Genomic DNA, 22310 nt, shown 5'->3' with positions numbered 1-22310 from the left:
TCTCTGTGTAGCCCTGGCTGTCCTGGAATTCACTCTGTAGATCAGGCTGGCCTCAAACTCAGAAATCCTCCTGCTTCTGCCTCCCAAGTGCTGGAGTTAAAGGAATGCGCCACCACTGTCCGGCTTTGAAGCAAAGTCTTTTAATTGAATCCACAGTTGACTGGTCTGGCTAGCCATCCTGCTCCTGGGACCCTTTGTCTCTGCTTTCCAAGTACTGTGTTTATACTTGGACTGCATACTCACCTGATATTTAATTGGGTTCTCTGAATTCAAACTCCAATCCTCACATTTGCATGGCAAGTGCCTACTGGTTGGCACCATCTTCCCAGTCCCCCATTTAACCCCTTTATTCTGTAGTCTAGTCTAAGCCTAACGTGAGAGCACTTGAGTAGGCTACACTCAAGTAGCGGAAGCATTGTCCATAGAGAGAAAGGACATGTTGGATAAAGGAGGGAATCTGAAAGTGGAGAAATTAGTTTTAGAAGTGACAGTTTATCACATACACAGAACATAAAGGACATGCTGGTTAAAGGAGGGAATCTCAAAGTGAAGAGATTAGTTTTAGAAGTGATAGTTTATCACATACACAGAACATAAAGGTTTTGTGTCTTGGTTATTGGTTGGTCAGGAACTATTTAGCTTTCTTGTAAAATGTTTCCCAAGATTTTTAAGTTATTGAGGTAGATTTTTGCACTAATACTGACAGTTTAATAATGTGTCTACTTCAGAGAGAAAAATTCTCAAGCCTCCAAGGTATTTATAACGACTGACCTGTGTGGACAGAAGTTCTTGTGCTTTTTAGTGGAGGCCCAGCTTCAGTTACGGTAAGTGTTTCTATTTCCCATTATCTCTGAAGAAATTTAGAGCTGATTTCTTCTCTCTCTTTTATTTGTCTTCTGTAGCCTTTTTGAGAAGTAGGTTATATATCATAAGATTGACTTGTTGTATCATGATTTCTAGTAAATTTATAGAGGAGTGTAGCCAACAACCACCACAGTTCAGACTTAAACATTTCTATCACCATGGAGATTTCCTCTGCCATTTGCAGCTAGTCTTGCTCTGCTCCAGTCTTAGGCAGTCTTTTGGGGGACTTTCTGCCTTGTCTTTTGGTTTTCCATGGACATTTAATATAATCTATAATCATACATGTTTTTAATTTAGTTTTTTTTCCCTTAAATTTTATATCCTTGTCTGGCCTGGAACTTAGAGAAATCTGTTTGCCTCTGCCTCCCAAGTACTGGAATCAAAGGTTTTTGTCACTGCCATACCCTCCCTGCCCTATACATTTATTTATTTATTTTTTTGATCAACTTTTTTACTTTTCATGGTAATTTTTATGATCCAGTCTGTTGGGACACAATCTGAGGACTTTCTTGGCGTTATATACTGTATTCCCTGTATAGATAGATCATGTTTACCTGCTTACTAATTGATGGATAGTTTGTTTGTTTCCCTGTGTAGCCCTGGATGTCTAGAAGCTCTCTGTAGACCAAGCTGGTTTTAAGCACACAGACCCTCTGCCTCCTCCTGGAGTAAAGGCGTCTGTCACAAGACCTCTTGTTCCCACTGTTTGACCACTGTGACTTAGGACCCTGTGGGTAAATATCTTAGTGTAGACTTATGTAATTCTGCTTTTTTTTGGTTAGACATGTAGCAGTGAAATTGTTAGATTCACTGGTAAATTCAAGTTGAACATTTCAAGAAACTGGCCAGTTGATTTCCAAATAGGCTATACTGTTTTGCATTTCTGCCTTCAGTGTGTGAGGTTCATGTCTCTCTGTTAGATGTTGTCAGCATTTTTGATTGTATCTGCCCTAATGAAGCATCAAGTGGTTTCTATTTATATTTCCCTGATGCTTTTTAAAAAATGAATTATTTTGCCTGCATGTATGTCTATGCATGCCTGGCACCCTTGGCCGAAGAACACATCGGATCCCCTGGAACTGGAGTTACAAATCGCTGTGAGTTGACATGTGGCTATTGAGAACCAAATTTTGTTCCCAAGAATAAGGTTGTCTGGAAGAGCAGTCAGTAATCTTAACCTCTGAGCCATCTCTCCAGCCCCTCCCTGATACTTTTGATATTGGTTATTTCCTCGTGCCTAATAGCCACACTCTTACCTGTATAGGAGTAATGCCTCCTCACATGTTTTATTTGCTCACTTACCTTCCATTTAGGAATTACTGTAGCTTACAGCAAGTTGCAAAATTATAGAAAAGCCCTTCTATGTCATGAAGTCTTTTTAAATTTAAACACTTTTAGCCGGGCGTTGGTGGCGCACGCCTTTAATCCCAGCACTTGGGAGGCAGAGGCAGGCGGATTTCTGAGTTTGAGGCCAGCCTGGTCTACAGAGTGAGTTCCAGGACAGCCAGGGCTATACACAGAGAAACCCTGTCTCGAAAAAAAAAAAAAAACAAACAAAAAAATTAAACACTTTTTCAATGTGTGTGTGTGTGTGTGTGTGTGTGTGTGTGTGTTTGTGTGTGTGTTTGTTTGTGTGTGTATCATGTGGCATTCCTGTGGAGGTCTGAGGGCAAGTTGGAGGAATCTGTCTTCCTTCACTATATAGCCGTATGAATTACACCCAGGCTGTCAGGCTTTACCTGCTGAGTCTTCTAGCTCTCTGGCCCCCATGCACTTTTTTCTCCAAGTGGTAACTATAGCATGTTTTTAAAATCAGGAAACTGGTATTAATATGACCCACATATCTTTGTTTTGTTTTATATGTATTCATTTGTGTGTATATTTATAGGATTCAAGCCGTTTTCTCATATCTGGAGATTTGTATAATAGACATAACATCCCATACTATGTCTTCTAACTATAGTGAACACAGACTTCTCTCTTTCTCTCTGTCCCTGTCTGTCTCTGTCTCTCTGTCTCTCTCTCTCTCTCTCAGTGTGTGTGTGTGTGTGTATGTGTGTATCTTTGGCTGTCCTGGAACTTGTTATGTAGTCTGTGCTGTCCTCAAACTCACAGAGATCTACCCACTTCTGCCTCCCAAGAGCTGAGATTAAAGGCATATGCCACAGTGCTCAACCCGCACAACATTCATGCAACTTGTTTTTTTTGTTTGTTTGTTTTGTTTTTATTTTCATATTTAGCTGTGTAAAGTTTCAAGAGAGTAATGACAAGACCCAGCTTATCTTTGGCTCTGTTACCAACATACATGCAAAAGACGCAGCCCCAGTGGAGGTAAGCACATAGTGAAATTGTTATGCTTTATCAGTTATTCTGGAAAATTATGTTAATTTACTCAGAATACAAGAGCTTAGCTTGTGTTTTGTTTTTTAGAAGATACACACCATGTTGGTACTAGAAGGCAGTGGGACCCTGGTGCTGTACACAGGAGTGGTGCGGGTATGTTGAAAGCAGTGCCTCGTGCTTTTGGTAGAGCTGCCTCCATTATTTACAGTTGGCCCTGCTGCTTCTGTGCAGTGGTGAAGAACATTCTTGTGGGAATGAAGCTAATTGTGGAGGCCAGTCCTAATTTGGATTAAGGTTAAATGCATCGATGTTATGCACCTGTAATCCCCAAATGGGATTGTGTATAGGTAGAGTCTTAGAAAACAGTGTCAGAGTGGAGGTGAGCAGCTTTGGGAAGCACCAGCATTGTCGCAGGATTGCGTTATACTAAGTGTTGTTTATGTTAGTTACAGCTTCCTTTTGTAACATTTGCCAAGTTTAAAAATATGTGCTTAAGCTGGGTATGGAGGTGCACATCTGTAATTGCAGCACTTGGGAGGCAGAGGCAGGTGGATCTCTTGTGAGTTCAAGGTTAGCCTAATCTATTGAATGAGTTCCAGAACATCAGAGATACATAGTGAGACCTTGTCTGAAGAAATTAAAAATAAATACATAAGTAAATTAAAAAATATATACTTAAAGAACAATGAAGGGGATGCATTATCAGTATTTCTATTTTTTCTATTAAATTATTATTGTTTTTAAGGCAGTGTTTCATCTTGTAATATTGGTCTTAGGACCCTCCTGACCTGTTCTGCCGGTAGCTTTTTTATGTTTTCTAAATGCAACTGCCAACTGCCTCTCCAATACACTATCCTGATATTTCCAGTAAACCGCCCCTTGATCTTATTGTTAGCTTTGTGTATATGTACATGTCACTAGAGATCGGTTTGTTTACTTTCCTTGTTTTTGAATTTTTATATATATATATACATATATACACATATATGACTTGATGCATCTAATTAGATTTTATGTAATATCTTCAGCTTTTTTAAAAATTGAGTTGTTCTTTCTTTATATATATTATTAATTTATTTTCATTTGTATGAGTACACTGTAGTTGTCTTATGTGCCTAAACATATAACTTAAGGTGATGCAGTCACTGACACCTTCCTTCTCATCTTTTTATTACTCAAAGGTGGGGAAAGTTTTTATTCCTGGACTTCCGGCTCCTTCCTTGACAATGTCAAACATGATGCCTCGGCCCAGTACCCCCCTCGATAGTGTTAGTACTCCAAAGCCTCTTAGTAAATTACTTGGATCAATGGATGAGGTAAGAAGTAGATTAGGTCTTGTCAAATGTTAATCATGTTTTGAAGACTTTTGGTCTAGTATTAGCTCTTTCCATGGCTAATTTAATTTTAGGTAATATTTACAAATACATGTTTTTGAGCACAAGTGGTACTGCATGCTGACCTCCTTTGTGCTGTGAGAGGTGTTCTTTGAAGATGTGGAGAGCTGAAAATGATACATTTTTTAAAGTATGAAGGTCTCATAATTTCTCAGGATAGAGTAGATATGTATTCTGCATAAGAATTCATCATTTAAGAGTTATAAGTGGGGGCTGGAGAGATGGCTCAGTGGCTAAGAGCGCCGACTGCTCTACTGAAGATTGTGAGTTCAAATCCCAGAAATCACATGGTGGCTTACAGCCATCCGTAATGAGATCTGATGCCCTCTTCTGGGATATCTGAAGATAGCTACAGTGTACTTACATATAATAAATTTAAAACAAAAAAGGCACCGGGTGGTGGTGGTGCACGCCTATAATCCCAGCACTTGGGAGGTAGAGGCAGGCGGATTTCTGAGTTCGAGGCCAGCCTGGTCTACAGAGTGAGTTCCAGGACAGCCAGGGCTACACAAAGAAACCCTGTCTCAGAAAAGACAAAAAAAAAAAAAAAAAAAAAAAAAAGACAAAAAAAAAAAAGAGTTATAAGTGAGGCTGGAGAGATGGCTTAGCAATTAAGAACTGGTGCCCTTCCAGAGGACATGGGCTCAATTCCTAGCAACCACATGGTGGCTCACAACTGTCACAATTCTAGTTCCAGGGGAATCAAGAGTTCCCCTTCACACTAATTTATATAAAATAAAATAAAATTTTTTTAAAACATTATAAGTGAGAAATAGAAGCCATTAATGCTCCTCTATACACTGAACAGAATCCTGGGCTGAATCCTTTTTTTCTATTTATTTATTTATTTATTTATTTATTTATTTATTTATTCACTTTATATCTTGGTCACAGCCCTCTCCCCAACTCCCCTCCTATAGCTCTTCTTTCTACCCCTCCCTTCTCTGAGAAGTGGGATCCCCTGCCCTCTGCTGCCAAGGTATCAACCTACCCTGGCACATCAAGTCACTGTAGGGACAAGGTTCATCCTCTCCTAATAAGGCCAGACATGGCAGGCCCATTAGGGGAATGGGATCCACAGGCGGGCAACAGTCAGGGACAGCCCTTGCTCCAGCTGTTGGGGGACCGACATGAAGAGCAAGCTGCACTTTCAGCTACATATTTTCAGGGGGTTAGAGGATAGGTCTAGCTCATGCTTTCTCTTTGGTTGGTGGTTCAGTCTCTGGGAGCCCCCAAGGGTTCAGGTTGGTTGCCTCTGTGGGTCTTCCTGTAGGGTCCCTATCCCTTCAGGTCCCTCAGTCCTTCCTCTGACTCTTCCACAAGACTCCTGAAAGCTCTCTCTAAAATTTGACTGTGGATCACTACATCTGTTTCCATTAGCTGCTGCCTAGAGCCTCTCAGAGGACAGTTTTGCTAGGCTCCTGACTGCAAGCACAGCAGAGTATCCTTAATAGTATCAGGGTTGGGTATCAAGTTGGGCCAATCACTGGTTGCTGGCCTGAATCTTGAAGGTAAGAAGGGTAAATAAAGGACTGTTTAGGGCAAGGACATGAGCACAGGAGAGTTCAAAAGACTTTTTCTGAGGCTGTTACATATTGTCCATGCTGGTCTCAGACTTTTTTTAATAACCTTGAGCTCCCGATGTCCCTGCCTTCAGTTTGTCAGTGCTGAGATTTCAAGTATTCACTACCATGTAGCTAGATCTTTTAATCCTTGTATCTCCATCTCTTAACACATAAGCTAAAGATGCATCAGATCTGTGGAATGAGTAAATAGTTATATTGGGTGGAACAGAGCAGATAGTGGGGTGATAATAGTTAATAATTATAATAACTTATTTTAAAATTTCTACATGCTAGGCACTGTCTGCTCTCTATGTATTTTCCTATAACAACTTTACTGATTGGGAAGATACTTGGTCCTCACTTTATGGTGGATACACAGAGGTACATGGAACTTAGTTGTCCAAAGTTAGAGAGCTGTTAAGTGGTAGAACTGGGATCCACACCCAGTTTGTTTTTGTTTTTTTTTTTTCAAAAATGCATTTTTGAAGACAGTAGATGAGAAGACATTGTTCTGAGTGCAGTTCCCCTGTCATTGTAGGTTTGTGAGAAGTTTCTCATGTCGTTATTTGAAGCTAGGAAGGTCAAGTGAAGTCTGCATCTACAAGAGCTAGCAGGAGGGTCTAAGCTTCATGTGTGTAGAAAGGAGCAGAGTGGCAGGGCAGGCCTGGAAAAGTGTGCACGAAGTGTGCTGCCAGTAGCCTTTACTGTCTTAGGCTGTTAGTGCTACTGAGGAATGAGGCTGAGCTCTGTGAGCACCTTAGGCTGGTGCCTGTGCTCACCAGCCTGCAAAGCCTACAGACAAGTGGTCTACATGGAAGGACGTCATAATGTGGATGTGGATGTATGTTGTCAGTCAGGCATTTTGTAATTTCCTGTGAAGAACTTGGAACTTGGCCTGCTGCAGGGTCATCATTACTGGAGCAGAATGATCGGAATCATCAACCGTATGCAAAAATACAGTTCCTTGTCTTTAATTCTCAAAGTCTTTTCATATCTGTTGTATTGTGACTTTTTATAGGTGGTTCTGTTGTCTCCAGTTCCAGAATTGAGAGATTCTTCAAAACTTAATGATTCTCTCTACAACGAGGATTGCACATTCCAGCAGCTTGGAACTTACATTCATTCTGTGCGAGACCCTGTTCATAACAGAGTCACTCTGGTAAGTCCTCCTCCAGATGGTTGCGTAGCTGGCTAAGGGTTATTTGCCTGATACTTCATATTTGGCAGGATGTAAAATTATGTGTGGAAATGAAAATGAACATTTCTCCTGATTTTAAACGTTTATTATTGTTATATGATGTACATATGTGTCTGAGTATGCATTCATGTAGTCATGACATGAATGACCACAACTTTGTGGAGTTGTTCTCTGCTTCCACCTTCGTGTGAGCTGTAAGAATTGAATGCAAGGTACCAGACTTTAACTGCTGAGTTACTTTGTCTTTCAGATATCTCATAATTTTTAAAACATGCTATCATTTTGTACAATTTTACTTTAATTCTGTTTTTTTTTTCCAAGAATTCAATATTAAACATTTACTGACTCCAACCCCAATTGAGGAGCTGTGGGGAGTGGATGGTTTCTGGGAGAGGGAAGGTCAGTTTCCTTTAAGGATGTGACCTTGGTAGGATGAACACCCATTAGTGGATTGCTCCACATCCCGGAGTTTATGGGTAGCATAAATTGAACTTGATGAGTTGTTACCAAGAAGGAGAGAAGACAGGAAGTTGGGGGGTTGGGAAATGGGAGGCTCTGTGAGGAGTTGGGGGTGACTATGATAAAAAGACATTATGAAATTCTCAAGCAGCTAATAAAAGTATTTAACAAGTTTATTTAAAACATTTAAGTAATTTAATCCATTAATTCATACTACTGTGCTTTTGTCTTTTTGGAGAAAGTCACTTTTTGATGGTGTCTCATAGTATTTGGATAAAAACATTATTAAAAGAATTTTTGAGCCAGGCAGTGGTGGTGCACGCCTTTAATCCCAGCACTTTGGAGGCAGATGCAGGTGGATTTCTGAGTTCGAGGCCAGCCTGGTCTATAGAGTTAGTTCCAGGACACCCAGGGCTATTCAGAGAAACCCTGTCTTGAAAAACCAAAAAAAAAAAAAAAAAGGAAATTTTGAAAGTATTTTACAAAAATGCATATTTAATTAGAAGCCTTCATTTCTCATTGAAAAGTACAGCAGTTCATTTTATTGTATTTTGCCTTGACAGGCAGACAGTAGTAAAAATTACCATTTTTTTTTAAAGCTTTTAAAAACTTAGAATGCTTAAGCAGTTTTTTGTTTGTTTGTTTTGTTTCCATTCTTTTCACTAGGAACTGAGCAATGGCTCCATGGTTAGGATCACTATCCCTGAAGTGGCCACCTCGGAATTAGGTACTGTGCATTCTCAGTTTGTTTACCACACTGTTGATGGAGACAGTTCTGTTCTCTTTGTTTTGTCTGAATGCTGTGCCTGTGGAGGCCAGAAGAGGCTGTCAGGTCTCCTCAGACTAGAGTTAGGAATGTTGTGAGTTGCTATATGGATGCTAGAAATTGAACCCAGGTTCTCTACAAGAGCAGCCTGTGCTCTCTACTGCTGAACGGCAGCCTGCAGTTTGTGTTTGTAGAGTGATTCCTTTGAAACATCTGGTTTATTCTTGTTTGGTTTTCAGCTAAAACATGCTGTTTTGGTTTTTTAAGATTTATAGCCATATGCTTCTAGCCTGTGCTCATACGGCAGGTTAATGAGGCCGTGCTGCTAAAGATGGCGTCCGTGACAGTGGTGGGCTGGAGGGAATGAGAATGAAAACGTTGGAGTCATTTTTTCCCAATAGTGACTCTGTGCAGTTTACAGCAGGCAGTCCCCTTGGCTCTCTCCACTAGCTGATTTTCACACCAATGACTTGACATATCTACGAGCAATGCATATTAGATAGTGTTCTCCCTAACCCACTTATAGCATGGTGAGGAAGACATTTTAGAAATTACAAGTTGCAGTTTTAGTTGACAGAAATGTTCACTCATTGACAACATCTTGCAGCATCCCTAAGCATTCCTGTGCTGCATGTTGAATCTACTAAAGGATTTAATCCATATTTCATATAAATTTATTGGTGTAGAAATTAGATAATTTTTATAAATTTGATTGTTCAAACTAGGACAGTTTTGAGAGTGAGAAGGGAACAGTTATTTCCTAGAGCAGCGGTTGTTGATGTGTTAAAATGGCAGGTCGCATCAGAACATACCACACACTAGGCCCAAACAGTTCCACGTGTAAGGAGCTTAATTGAGAGGGAGAGAGGGGGCAGCAGCAGGAAGAGAGGAGGGGGAGAGTGAGAGAGAGATGAAGGAATGTTCCCCGTGTATATATATATGGGTTCTGACATAGTGGCCGCAGGTAAAGGTGGGAGGTAAGCCCAGTGGATTCTGGGAATATGGTGGCTGTTGCCCTGGCAACAGGTCTGTGATGTGACGCCAGAGGCTTTGGATGCCCTGATGCAAACAGTTGTAATCAGTTATTTCTGGGCTATATGCTTATCTTATTTCTAATCCAGAATTAAGGACCTGACAGCTATCCTCAAATTTTCTGTGAGCCCTGTTGAATTCAGTAGTTAGTTTAAAGTGACTTATAGTGGTGAGGTAATGCTTGTGCCCAATAGACTCCTTAGACTCCTGTGTTCCCTTTTGGGGGGCTGGCCTTGACATGGTGGCAATTTGAAAGGAAGAAGTACATAGGAAGCATACTAAAAGCAGTGTTTGCTTTTTATAGTACAAACATGTCTGCAAGCAATTAAGTTCATCCTGCCAAAAGAAGTAGCAATTCAGGTGCTCGTCAAGTGGTACAACGTGCACAGTGCTCCAGGAGGACCCAGTTGTCACTCAGAATGGAGTTTATTTGTGATTTGTCTCTTGAACATGATGGGTTATAATACAGACCGCTTAGCATGGACCCGAAGTGTAAGTAGTAACAGTTGTTTTCTTCATTATCCTGTTATAAATGCAGTGCTTATATAACTGGCTACATAACACCCAGAGAACCTAGCAAACTTAATAACAGTTAAGCCTTAGAATATGTCAGTGCTAAGGCTTATTGTCCTATGTAGCATGAATCAAGTACTCAGTAGGTTTTGAGTATTTATAAAAAAAAATGTGTTAAAGCACATTTTACCACCGGGTGGTGGTGGCGCACACCTTTAATCCCAGCACTTAGGAGACAGAGGCAGGTGGATTTCTGAGTTCGAGGCCAGCCTGGTCTATAGAGTGAGTTCCAGGACAGCCAGGGCTACACAGAGAAACCCTGCCTTGAAAAACAAAACAAAACACAAACAAACAATAAGCACATTTTACCTTTTTTTTCTTTTCTTTTTGTCTTTTTTAAAGTCAAGGTCTTGCTGTGTACGTAGCCCAGGTTGGTCTCAAATTTGCTATATTCCTGACTTTGCCTCCCAAGTGCTTGGATTGCAGTTGTGTTTTATTGATGCCTGATTTTAACTGTTTCTCAGTTCTCTTTGTAAAATGACTTAAATAGACCTCTTGGTTTTGTTGCTAGGTGAATCAGAGAGGCCACAGACTTAGCCTTAGAACACAGTTAGTGGTGTGAGGCTCAGCCTCCCAGACCCCTTTGCAGGATGTACATAGCCACTGTACAGACTCTCCAGCAGAGGGCCTTCAGGGGGGCTGTGCTCGTTGTTTTGGAGATCGTTCTCCGGTACTCAAGTATGGGACTCTGAACATGTTACTATAGAATATACTTAGCCCTTTGTCCCCAAACTCAGACCTACTCACCTATGTGTTTCTGTCTTATGCTAATACCTCCATTTTTTAAAAAAAGCTTTTACTTCTTCATTATGGAAGTTAATTTTTCACTGAGGAAAATTTGGAAAATGGAAGAAGCAACCGATTATCTCCCATTCTTTGGAATAGCTGTTATAGACACTTTTAGTGGTACCTTTTACATAAAAATGGTACTGATAGGAATTTTGCAAATCCTTAAATGTTTTTCACAGAACTGTTTCATGTTATTGTTTGTAAACAAATAGTTAATACTTGGGCCTCATTGGAACGTTGTCTTATTTTGAGTGATTTGCCAGTGTTTTTTACACGTATCTAATTCTCAAGAAATGCATCTTTGCCGGGTGGTGGTGGTGCACGCCTTTAATCCCAGCATTTGGAAGGCAGAGGCAGGTGATTTCTGAGTTCAAAGCCAGCCTGGTCTACAGAGTGAGTTCCAGGACAGCCAGGGCTATACAGAGAAACCCTGTCTGGAAAAACCAAAATAGAAAATAAAAAGAAAAAAGAAATGTATCTTTAAGACATTGGGCCAGATAACATTTTGAAGGGGTGTCCAGTCAATATTCTTGCTAGTATTGTTTAGAAGTACCACCACCATCATCACATTGATGTTTGTGATGTAGTGACCTTTTGCTAGATGAGAGCAATACTATCTTCTTTCTGTGCAGGTGGGAATGATTTTCTTTTCTCATGCTCTCATTGGTCCAGGAGGAATAAAGTATAACTCTTGAGGTCTTGACCAACTGTTTGTAGCCTTTTACTTGTATTTGGTCCCTTCTTAGCTTAGCAGCCTGATAAAGTCAGGTCATGTTAGTCACTCCTCTGGCTTAGAATCCTTCAGAGACTTCCTATCTCCTTCATGATTATAAGCTATAAAGGTAACTTGGAGGCCTGCTGCCTCAGTCTGATGCTCTAGGCCTAGGCCTGGAAGCTTCTAGACTCCATACAGTCTCATCTAGACTTAGAATGTTTTCAGCCTCTGAGGCTTAACTGCTGAATAAGCTCACTCTTTCTAGTTCTTTCTGGCTTTGGCTGGGCTGGTCAACACAGCTCTTCTAGCTCAAACTACTTTCTGAACTAACAGATTTAATCTGGCTTCTCTTTCTGTCTCTCCTGAATTGCTCTGCTTGGCCTCATACAAATGCTGGCAATATGTTCTTAATATGTAATAATCTCCTGATTTTTCCATTTCTGTCTTTTTCTGTTTTCACCTATGTCTAGCTTGTTCTCTCTTCAGCCTGTCTCTGTAAATCTTTCCAGGTAAAACTGCCTTATCCCAGCCCCCCTGCACTGCTCCCTCTTACAGCTTCCCTTTCTTCTCTCTTCTCATGAGAGTTGAGCATGTTTTATTCTGTCAGATCTTTCTCTGATTTGTCACTTTGTGTGCCACTCAATTAGACATCACTTTCAAACATGAGGTGCTTCCTTCTATAAACTAATTTTAGTTTCATTGTTTGAGATTAAAGATGTGTTCTACAGGTGTGTCTGTAGTCACCCCACAACTAGAAGCAGTTTTTTTTTTTTTCCAGTAAATAACACAGTCTTGGGATTCACAATGTGATCAAATATCTGGCAACCAGCAGCTGTCATGGTTATGGAGAGAATTTTAAAAAAATATTTATGAGTTATTTTTGAGTTTTTAGAATTTTTTTGGAAATTACAATTTCCAGGTATCGTGATTAAATGACACACTGACCACATGAGTTTCTATAGAGAGAGTTCCTGAGGATAAGCTAGGGATGAAATGGCCTTCAGTGGCCATCACATTCCATGTTGCTTGTTTTCTGTTTGCTTTGGCCAGACTTGTTTGTTTATGCTTTCATTTCTATGAGATTGTGGAGAGTGCTAATGACTCCTTATGTTATTTTGGTATTCTTCTGTGTAGATATAATTTGTATCATCAGGAAGTAGGAAGTGAAAGTTGGGGAGAAAAAGAGATGACCATTATTGTACCTATGAGCCCAGGCACTGTACTGAGTGCTTTACACACTCGATTTAGCTCCATGAGCTCTTAGGAGAGATTTATATCGTCCTTCCTGGTCAAAAAAGAGTGTCAGTGACTTTCTTTAGATTCTATAATTAGCAGAACAGGATCCGAGTCCTTAAACTGATTAGTTAACAGCAGTAAAGTCACAATTTTGTCTTCTGTTTTGGGGTTATGTTTCAGTTCGACTTTGAAGGATCACTTTCTCCAGTCATTGCACCCAAAAAAGCAAGGCCTTCTGATACTGGATCTGACGATGTAAGCATTATTATTTCTTGCTAATGTTATTGGCCTGTAGAGACTTGTCCAGATGTATATTCCTATCAATATGTTATTTTTCCTTTATCTTTTGCTGTATTTATTTTACTTCTAAGTAGGTTATTTTGAAGGATAGAATCTGTTATGTTTTCTGTTATTTATTTACTTTTCTCTTAGTCATATAAAATTACTATAAATGTATATATTTTGCATGAGTTCAGTGTAGGCTTCTGGATATTTTATTGATAACTGATCAAGTATTTGACAGCATTTGCCCTTTTATGTAGCATTTTTCTGCCGTATTCTGAAGTGGTCCAGAGCACAGACCATTTTGTACTATCTCTTTATTTGTAATCAGTCCTTCTTTCCTTTTCCTCAAGCTACCCCTGACTTGAATTCTTTGACCACATGTTAGTTGTGCCTGTTGTAGGATTTATTATAAATGAAATAATACTGTATTTCAGTATATATAAGATTTCTCTTATTCAGCATAATACATGGAGAGTCAACCAGTTGTATGTTCTTGTTATTCCTGAGGGTGAGTCTCTGTTGTAGTTTGGTTTGTATTCTTTCTGTTGATGGTTATATTAGGCTGTTTCCAGTTTTTTGTTTTTGTTTTTGAGTGAAGATGCATATGGTGTCCAGAGATGTTGTAACCCCTGTTGGAATTTCAGGTGGTTGAAATCACTGATGTGGGTTCTGGGAACCTCACTCAGGCGCTTTGCAAGACTAGTGTGCACTCCCCAACCTCTCCAGCCTCCTGCTGTGATCTTTAAATACCTCTTCCAAGAGGTACTATGTAATAATTGCTGTCATTTTTTTTTCTTCTTCTCAGGACTGGGAATACTTACTGAATTCAGAGTACCATCACAATGTTGAGTCTCATCTTTTGAACAAATCTCTGTGTTTGACTGCTTTGGAAGTTTCAAAGGCAAAAGATGAAGATTTTTCACAGAACCTCAGTCTGGATTCTTCTACTCTTCTCTTTGCTCACATTCCTGCGATTTTCTTTGTTCTTCACCTGGTTTATGAAGAGCTCAAGTTGAATACTCTAATGGGAGAAGGAATTTGTTCTCTTATTGACCTCCTTGTTCAGTTGGCAAGGTAGATGTTAGAACACTGCAGAGGTCCTTTAGAGGACTTCCCATGAGAGCCATAAGAACCTTGGTAGAAAAACTCTCCATTCTACCCTTTTCAGACCTCCACAGCATTGTCTGCAAACCATAACACTATTGATACTGAATATGTATGTGCCTTTAGCTTTCTGAGATTTTTAGTTTTTATTTCAAGATTCAGGGAAAGTCACAAGAAGCAGGGATGACTGGCTGTGGGCTTTCTGTTCTGACAAGCTGCTTGGCTGCACTCTTCCTCTGTGTTCTGTAACAGTGTCCACATATACATATGTACTGCTTTCCCATGGAAAATTGTGGTTATGGGTGAAGTGCCAAATGCTTGTCCTGCTGAGGCACTGGGGAGCCTCAGAGTGAGCTTAGGCAGTGGTAGAGCCGATGCCAGTGTATGACAGGAGTGGCCCCAGTGCTGCAGCTGTTTTTACTGTGATTTACCCTGCAGGGGAAGGCGGCTCTCACACTATACAGCCTTGTTTGGGGGAAGGCGTTTCTTACACTATAACACCCTGTTTGACACTGTACTCATACTGAAGTCATACTTAATATTGTTTGGACTTTTGTGACCCTTGGTGACAACTAAGTTAAAGTTGGCATTTCAGCCTCTTAATTAAGATATTAGTACATTTTCTGACTTTTGTGGTACTGAGGATCCTGAAATACTTTTCTGAAACATGGCATGCTTATTTGATGGTTCATTTCCCTAATGGCAGATCATTGCCATCATAAATTCCATTTTGTAATTTAATTTTTCTAAACCCTGATCATGGCTTTCTAAAATACGTAGTACCTGCCCTTGTAACTGTGACTGACCTCAAACCCTTGATTCTTCTGCCTCAGCCTGTCAAATTTTAGGATTTTCAGATGTGAGCCATCATACTACCCTGTATTTCCCACATATATTAATTATATACAGACCTTGTAGTAGCTAACAATAGTGGCACATGCCTGTTATCCTTGGAAAACTCTGCTGGAAATACTATACCTGAGGGGGACCATTTTAATTGAGGAAAAAAATAAACCCAAACTAAAGCAAAATAACACAATAGTCAAGAAGTCTCAGAGTGAGCTAGGTAGTGTGTTTCTGTTTTCTGGAAGAAAGTATTGTAGTCTGTGGAGATTACTTGCGTAAGATTGCACAGCCAGTAAACAACAGGAAGGGGCAAGGTAGTGCTCTATGTCCAGTTTGACCTTTATAAAATTTGCCTAGCAGGAAGGTTGAATGTGTGACACTAGATGCATATGAATGTACTCTAAAGTTGAAAACCTTCTCATATCCTTACTTTTTAAATCAAAAAGTCAACCGAAGGAGACTGTTAGAAGACTTTTTGTTTGTGTGTGCTCTTAATGTTCTAGGGACTTAAAATTGGAGCCTTACTTGGACCATTACTACAGAGATTACCCAACTCTTGTCAAAACCACTGGACAAGTTTGCACCATTGACCAAGGTGAGTGTCAACACCACTTCAGCTCTTCAGTAGATAGGCATTTTGTTGTGCCTCTCTCCAGGAAGAGCAAGAGATAGACATCTTACATATTATTTTAGCCAAGCAGGGTTGAAATAGAAGCATTTGACCTCTGCATAGAAGGAAGCCACAACTTCTTCAGTTTACTTATTCCAAAGCTTAGATAGCCTTTAATGGCAGAGACATGAACCTTCATTTATGGTGTCCAATCAGTAGCCAATGTCATATATTTACTTGGCTTTAATTAACAGTAAAAATTTAGATCCTCATTGCACTAGCCACATTAAGATACTTAGTAGTCACATTTGGGCTAGGGGTTACCATGCTGGACAGCACAAATGTAAACAACTTACAGCACCACTGTTCCAGCCTAGACTTGAACTGAGAAGTAATTTAAATTTATAAATAATGTAGTCAGCTATTTACTCTGGCAGGAATGTGATTCATTTTGGATAATATTGAAAATGTAATTTTTACAGTTTGAAAGGACAAGTATTATGACCATCCTTTTTGTCTTAAATGTGTTTGTGTGTCTTATTAAACATTTTGTGTAATTTTAAAGGTCAGATGGGATTTATGCATCATCCTCCATTTTTTACTTCTGAGCCGCCAAGTATCTATCAGTGGGTGAGTTCATGCCTGAAGGGTGAAGGAATGCCACCCTATCCTTACCTTCCTGGGATCTGCGAGAGGAGCAAGCTAGTGGTCTTGGTATGTATTTAGAGTATTGACTGATTATCTTATTTCTTTAAATTTTCATACATACAGCACATTCAGTATTCACATGTGTACACACACAAATTATAGTAAAAATCACAGTGTTTCTCCCCCATATAGTTCATTTCAGCAGATAGTTTTATGTAATTGCCATTTTAGTTAGAATATTGAACATTTGTAGTAATGATTTTGGAGAGGAGGAGCACCTCTCTCAAATACCTCTTTAAGTTGTTGCATGTGCCACCAGATCCTAGCTTCTGTTGCTCACAGACCACTACATACATGTTGCTGCCCCAAAGTTTGCTTATCTGATAGCTGGGTTGGTTTCAGTTGTTAGCGGTTATAAGTGCTGATATTCTAAACGGCCACACACAGGCCTTCACGTCAGCATAAGTTTTTATTTCCTTAGGCTAAGGACTGAGGTTTGGGACTAATGGATATACACTAAGTATATGCTTAGCTTTATAGAAATTGCCAGCTATTTTCCAGAATGGCTGATTATTTCATAGTGCCTCCTGCAGGGTTAAGAGATTGTTTTCTTAAATTCTTGTCCATTATTGACACTTCAGCTTGGCTGATCTGTGGTTATACGTCTCTGTGCTCTTAAATTGCATTTCCTAGTGACTGTGGTGATGTTTTGAACTTTCTGCTGAGGAGTTCTGTCAGAATGTCAGATTTGCTGCTTCTGTCCTGCTTTGTACTTTGTGTCATTGTTCTGTCAAGAAAGCATTTTTTGCTGGGCAGTGGTGACGCACACCTTTAATCCCAGCACTTGGGAGGCAGAGGCAGGCGAATTTCTGAGTTCGAGGCCAGACTGGTCTACAGAATGAATTCCAGGACAGCCAGGGCTATACAGAGAAACCCTGTCTCAAAAAAAAATAACCAAAACACAACAAAAAAACCAAAAACAAACCGTTATTTTCTTTTTTTTTTTTGTTTTTTGTTTTTGTTTTGTTTTTGTTTTTTGGATTTTTCGAGACAGGGTTTCTCTTTGTAGCCCTGGCTGTCCTGAAACTCACTCTGTAGACCAGGCTGGCCTCGAACTCAAAAATCTGCCTGCCTCTGCCTCCCAAGTGCTGGGATTAAAGGCGTGTACCACCACCCGGCTCTTTCATGTTTTTTGCATAGCACCTTACCATGTAGACCAGGATAGTCTTGAATTGGTGATCTTCCTGAGCATCCAGACTGATGTGATCCTGGGGAAATAATACCACCCCTGACTTAGGTTGAGTTTGTTACTCTCTGGATGTCCGGCTCTTTGTGACCATCCCTTTCATATTTGTGCTTCTGTCAGAAGTCTGTTGAGCACTTTTTTTTTCCAGTCTGGACTTTGGGGAAACATTTTTACTGGTTTATTGATGTATGTGCTCTCCACATTGTCTTCATTGCTATAGTTTCATAGTAAGCCTAGTTTTTTTACTCTTCCATTACTATTCTTTTTAGAAGTTGTCTTAACCTTTGCCTATTTTATTATTACTTTACATATAGTTCTTAAAAGTCCTACTGAGATGTTTTTCAAAGATATATATATTTATTTTTGGAATGTTACCCATCTTGAATAGTTAATGTAATCCTCAAACTTGGATGTAGAACCACAGGGCATTGGTAAAGTTTCTACTTCTGTTTCTTGATGTTGGTACAGTATAGGCCTGTTAGGGAGCGTTTCCAAAATGGGGTCTTCTCAGGCATACAAGGGACTCCTGCCACTTTTATCCCCTCATTTGAAAGTTAGAAAACTGTAAATATCTTTTCATCTTTCCCTTTGCTGTTCTGTTCTGTTCCAGGGCCTTATCAGTCCTCCATGGCTCCAGATAGGGGTGCCAGGGAAGTTCCGTGTGTTTTTTAATTCACATATGTAGTCATTACCACCATCTTTCTCTATAATTTTTTCATCACCTAAATTAGTTTCATTTCCTGTTTCTAAGATAAAACACCATGAGAAAAGTAGCTTAGGGGAGAAAGGGCTTATTTGGCTCACAATTCCAGGTCCATCTCTGGGCAGAAGGCAACTGAAACTGAAGCAAATGGTCACATCACATCTACAGTCAATGAATTTTCTTTTTTTAAAGATTTATTTACTTTCATTTTATGTCCATATATTTTTTTAAAGATTTATTTATTTAATGTATATGAGTATACACTGTAGCTGTACAAATAGTTGTGAGCCTTCATCTGGTTGTTAGGAATTGACTCTTCAGGACCTCTGCTCGCTCCAGCCTAAAGATTTATTTACTATTACAAATAAGTACACTGTAGCTGTCTTCAAATACACCAGAAGAGGGTGTCAGATCTCATTACGGGTGGTTGTAAGACATTATGGGGTTGCTGGGATTTGAACTCAGCACCTTCAGAAAAGTAGTCAGTGCTCTTACCTACTGAGCCATCTCACCAGCCCTATAGTCAATGAATTAATGCATATGTGCTTAGTTTGTCATCTCATTTTACATGGTCTGGGTTCCTTTGCTTAAGGAATGGTCCCACTGAGAGTTGCATTAGTTAAGATAATCAGGACAATCCCTCAGACATTCTCAGAGGCTAGCCTAAGTCTAGACAATTACAAATGTGCCCAATGGCTCGGCGGTTAAGATCACTTGGCTTCTCTTCCAAAGGAACCATCACTAAGAGACCCAGTTACAAGCAAGGTAGAAGATAAGAACCAACATCTGAGTTTGTCCTCTGGCCTTCACATACATTCTGTGTCATGTACATGTCTGTAGTCACATGAACACTCAGTAGGAATATGCATGCACATATTACACCACACACTGAATAGAAATAATTTTCTAGTAGGTGATGTTAAGTCATTTGAACTGTTTTGCATTTTTTCTTGCTATTGTTTTGAATATATCTGTTTCTAAAGAAATTAAAGACTAAATGAGATCCTTTGGGATAGCTACCACTGTTGGGTACTGTTAGGGTATGACTAGGTACCTGTAGGGATAATTAAAAATATGAAAGTATAGAGCACCTAAAATTCTTTAATTATGGGAATATAAGAATGCTCCAAAAGTTTGTAATTTTTTTTTTTTTTTTTGGTTTTTCGAGACAGGGTTTCTCTGCGTAGCCCTGGCTGTCTTGGAACTCACTTTGTAGACCAGGCTGGCTTCAAACTCAGAAATCTGCCTGCCTTTGCCTCCCAAGAGCTGGGATTAAAGGCACATGCCACCACTGCCCGGCTAATTTTGTAAAATTTAACATGTATTTACTATAGGCTTACTCCCTGATGTGAAATATATGGTCACGTAAAGACCGGAATGTGAAGGCATGAAGCAGTTTTCTTATAACTGATGGAAACTGGGAACAACCTGTATGTCAATTTAAGAAAGGAAAATGAAATCATTAATTTTATTTTGTGTGAGTCTTTTGCTTACAAGTATACTATGTACCATATATATGCAGTACCCATGAAGTAAAACATTGGCTCTCCTAGAACTGGAGTTATAGATGGTTGAGAGGCACCATGTGGGTGCTGAGAATTGAACCTGGGTCCTGTAGGGGAGGAACCAGTCCTCTTAATTACTGAGCCGTCTCTCCAGCCCATACTCATCAGCCCTTGAGTAGATGCACTAAGTTGGAACATCTCTGTAATGGATACTACTCAGTAAAGAGGAGCAAAGCACTGACTGTAGCATAGAGGAGATGAGTCATGGCTGTGCTATGTTGTAAATGTAGAACTGGGAAGACTCCGTCCTGTGCGATCCCATTTATGCCATGTAGGACAGATGGGCTAGAGGACAGGGTAGTTCTTTCTAACATTGTATAGAAGGATTGTGATAGAACACAAGGGTGGGGTGGTATGGGGATAGTGTTTAGGGTATGATGCACCTTTTTTTGTATTGAGAGTGATAGTCACCTTGTTGAATAAAGTTTGTCCAGACTCACAGTGTTGTACGTCTGAAATGCAGGAGTCTCCCCACTTTATGCTTTCCTTTCTTTTATTTCAGTGGTTTAATAAGAACAGGCTCATCTGGATGTGGGGCACAGTCCTGTAATCCCAGCACTAGGAGGCAGGAGGCTCAGAAGTTCAAGGCCAGCCTCAGATTCATGGGGATTTTTAGGCCACTCAGGGCTACATGAGACCCTGTTTCATAAAGAAAATTAACCAAAACAACTGAAGATTAAAAACAAACAAACAAACAAACAAAACAAGTAACAAGTTCCTTTTCTCTGCAGAGTATTGCCCTCTACACCCTTGGTGATGAGAGTTGTGTTTCTGATGAAACTTGCCAGTATTTATCCAAAGTAACCTTAAGTAAGTTGTTATAATGTTTGACTCCCACAAACAGAATGTTAAAATGTTTATTAGTGCTAGCCTTAGAGACCTGGCTTCTACAGCCAGTGTGGCTGTATAGGACTGTGTTAGTCTAAAGGAAATGACTGTCCTCTGCAGCTTGCCACAGTACTGCTTGCTTTATTATTTTTAAAAAGTTTAGTTAATGAATTCTTACTTCCAAATATCTCTGCATGTTGCTTTTCTTACAGGATGTCTATTAAAATAAAGTTTCCATTTGTTGCCTTTCAGCTCCCCAAAAGCCACAAGCAGAACAAGAAGAAAACAGGTAGTGTGTTTCAGACTGTGCTTTTATATTAAAGTTGGAAGCAACGTTGAATGTTTGTGTTTAATATACTTTTGTTCTCCATAGGTTTACTTTCCGGCATTCTGCTTCAGTTTCTGTTCTGGCTGAGAGATTAGTTGTCTGGATGGCCAGTGTAGGTAAGAGCTGTGCTGTTACCGAGGACTAGGTCCTGCTTCCAGACCACTCTACTTCCAGACAGTGGAATTGGGAGGCACGTGGAGAGAGTCTATGGTTTTTTGTAAAGGCTGAAGCTTGAGATAGTGTTCATCAAGTGGAACCTTTACAACTTCCTATAGAAAAGTGGCTGGGACACCAGCCTTTTATATCTTAGGGCCTTGGAAATCTTTATTTCATTCCCTGTGGATCAGTTCAGGCTGCAGATCTGTAAGCTGGTCTCAGAATGCAAACTTTAGTTACTATATATCTAAATGTGAAGCCATTCTGAGACTTCAGTATCAGAAATGGGCACTCTCTTGTCATCTAAGATCAGATGTGTAAGCCCTTCAGAGTGCTCTCTCAAATGGAAAAGACTCGAGATTTTAGGCACTGTGATGAATGAATGAATCCTCAGCTAACAAGAAGGGAGAAAAATTAATTCTGTATTTTTTGATCCAAATGTCATCACTCCTGAGTTTAAAAGTGTTTTCTTTGAAAAAATAATTGGATAAAACCAACAAAAACCTCTTGCCAGTAGTGGTGGTACATGCCTTTAATCACAGGACATAGGAGGCAGAGGCAGGTGGGTGTCGCTGAGCTTGATGCTATCCCTGTCTACATAGTGAGTGCCAGGGCAATGAGGGCTACACAGTAAGACTGTGTTCCCTGCGCTGGGGAAAAACGGTTACTGAATTGAGTTTATGACTAAAAATTGAGACTGTTCTACATACACCTTAAAAAGCAGTACTTCAAGGAGGTCTCATGTGTTTCTTGGTCTCGCCCAGAGTTTGTTCTCAGTGGAGGTCTTTACAGTTCTTTTTTCTATGACTTGTAGAAAAATAACAATAGCTATCTTACAGTGTACATATAGGATGCATAAATGAAAAATATTGGATGAATTCTGTCTACTGTGCATCACTTAAGATTTACTAAAAATTAATCTTATATAAATATTTTTACTTCAATAATTGATGAACTTTTATATCATAAATAGTGGATTATGAAGTTTAGAACATCATTACTAGAAAAGAAACTTGAATTGGCCTGAGTTTTACAAGTATTTTAAATATTAAATATA

General features: G+C 39.7%; 1 protein-coding gene across 1 annotated transcript in view; it reads left to right on the top strand.

Annotated features, from left to right (window-relative positions):
• Anapc1 (anaphase promoting complex subunit 1) overlaps positions 1-22310 on the top strand; it is a 78629-nt gene that overhangs the window by 14792 nt on the left and 41527 nt on the right. The window contains exons 11-24 of the mRNA XM_031371850.1: positions 729-824; positions 3105-3195; positions 3295-3360; positions 4389-4523; positions 7185-7325; positions 8490-8550; positions 9926-10113; positions 13115-13189; positions 14025-14293; positions 15673-15764; positions 16345-16493; positions 20673-20751; positions 21022-21058; positions 21143-21213. Of these exons, the coding sequence (XP_031227710.1) occupies positions 729-824; positions 3105-3195; positions 3295-3360; positions 4389-4523; positions 7185-7325; positions 8490-8550; positions 9926-10113; positions 13115-13189; positions 14025-14293; positions 15673-15764; positions 16345-16493; positions 20673-20751; positions 21022-21058; positions 21143-21213 (1550 nt within the window). The remainder of the gene's footprint in view (positions 1-728; positions 825-3104; positions 3196-3294; positions 3361-4388; positions 4524-7184; positions 7326-8489; positions 8551-9925; positions 10114-13114; positions 13190-14024; positions 14294-15672; positions 15765-16344; positions 16494-20672; positions 20752-21021; positions 21059-21142; positions 21214-22310) is intronic.

This window comes from Mastomys coucha, unplaced genomic scaffold (genome assembly GCF_008632895.1).
Source record: "Mastomys coucha isolate ucsf_1 unplaced genomic scaffold, UCSF_Mcou_1 pScaffold15, whole genome shotgun sequence".
Classification (NCBI taxonomy): Eukaryota; Metazoa; Chordata; class Mammalia; order Rodentia; family Muridae; genus Mastomys; species Mastomys coucha.
This window is presented reverse-complemented; position numbering and strand designations above follow the sequence as displayed.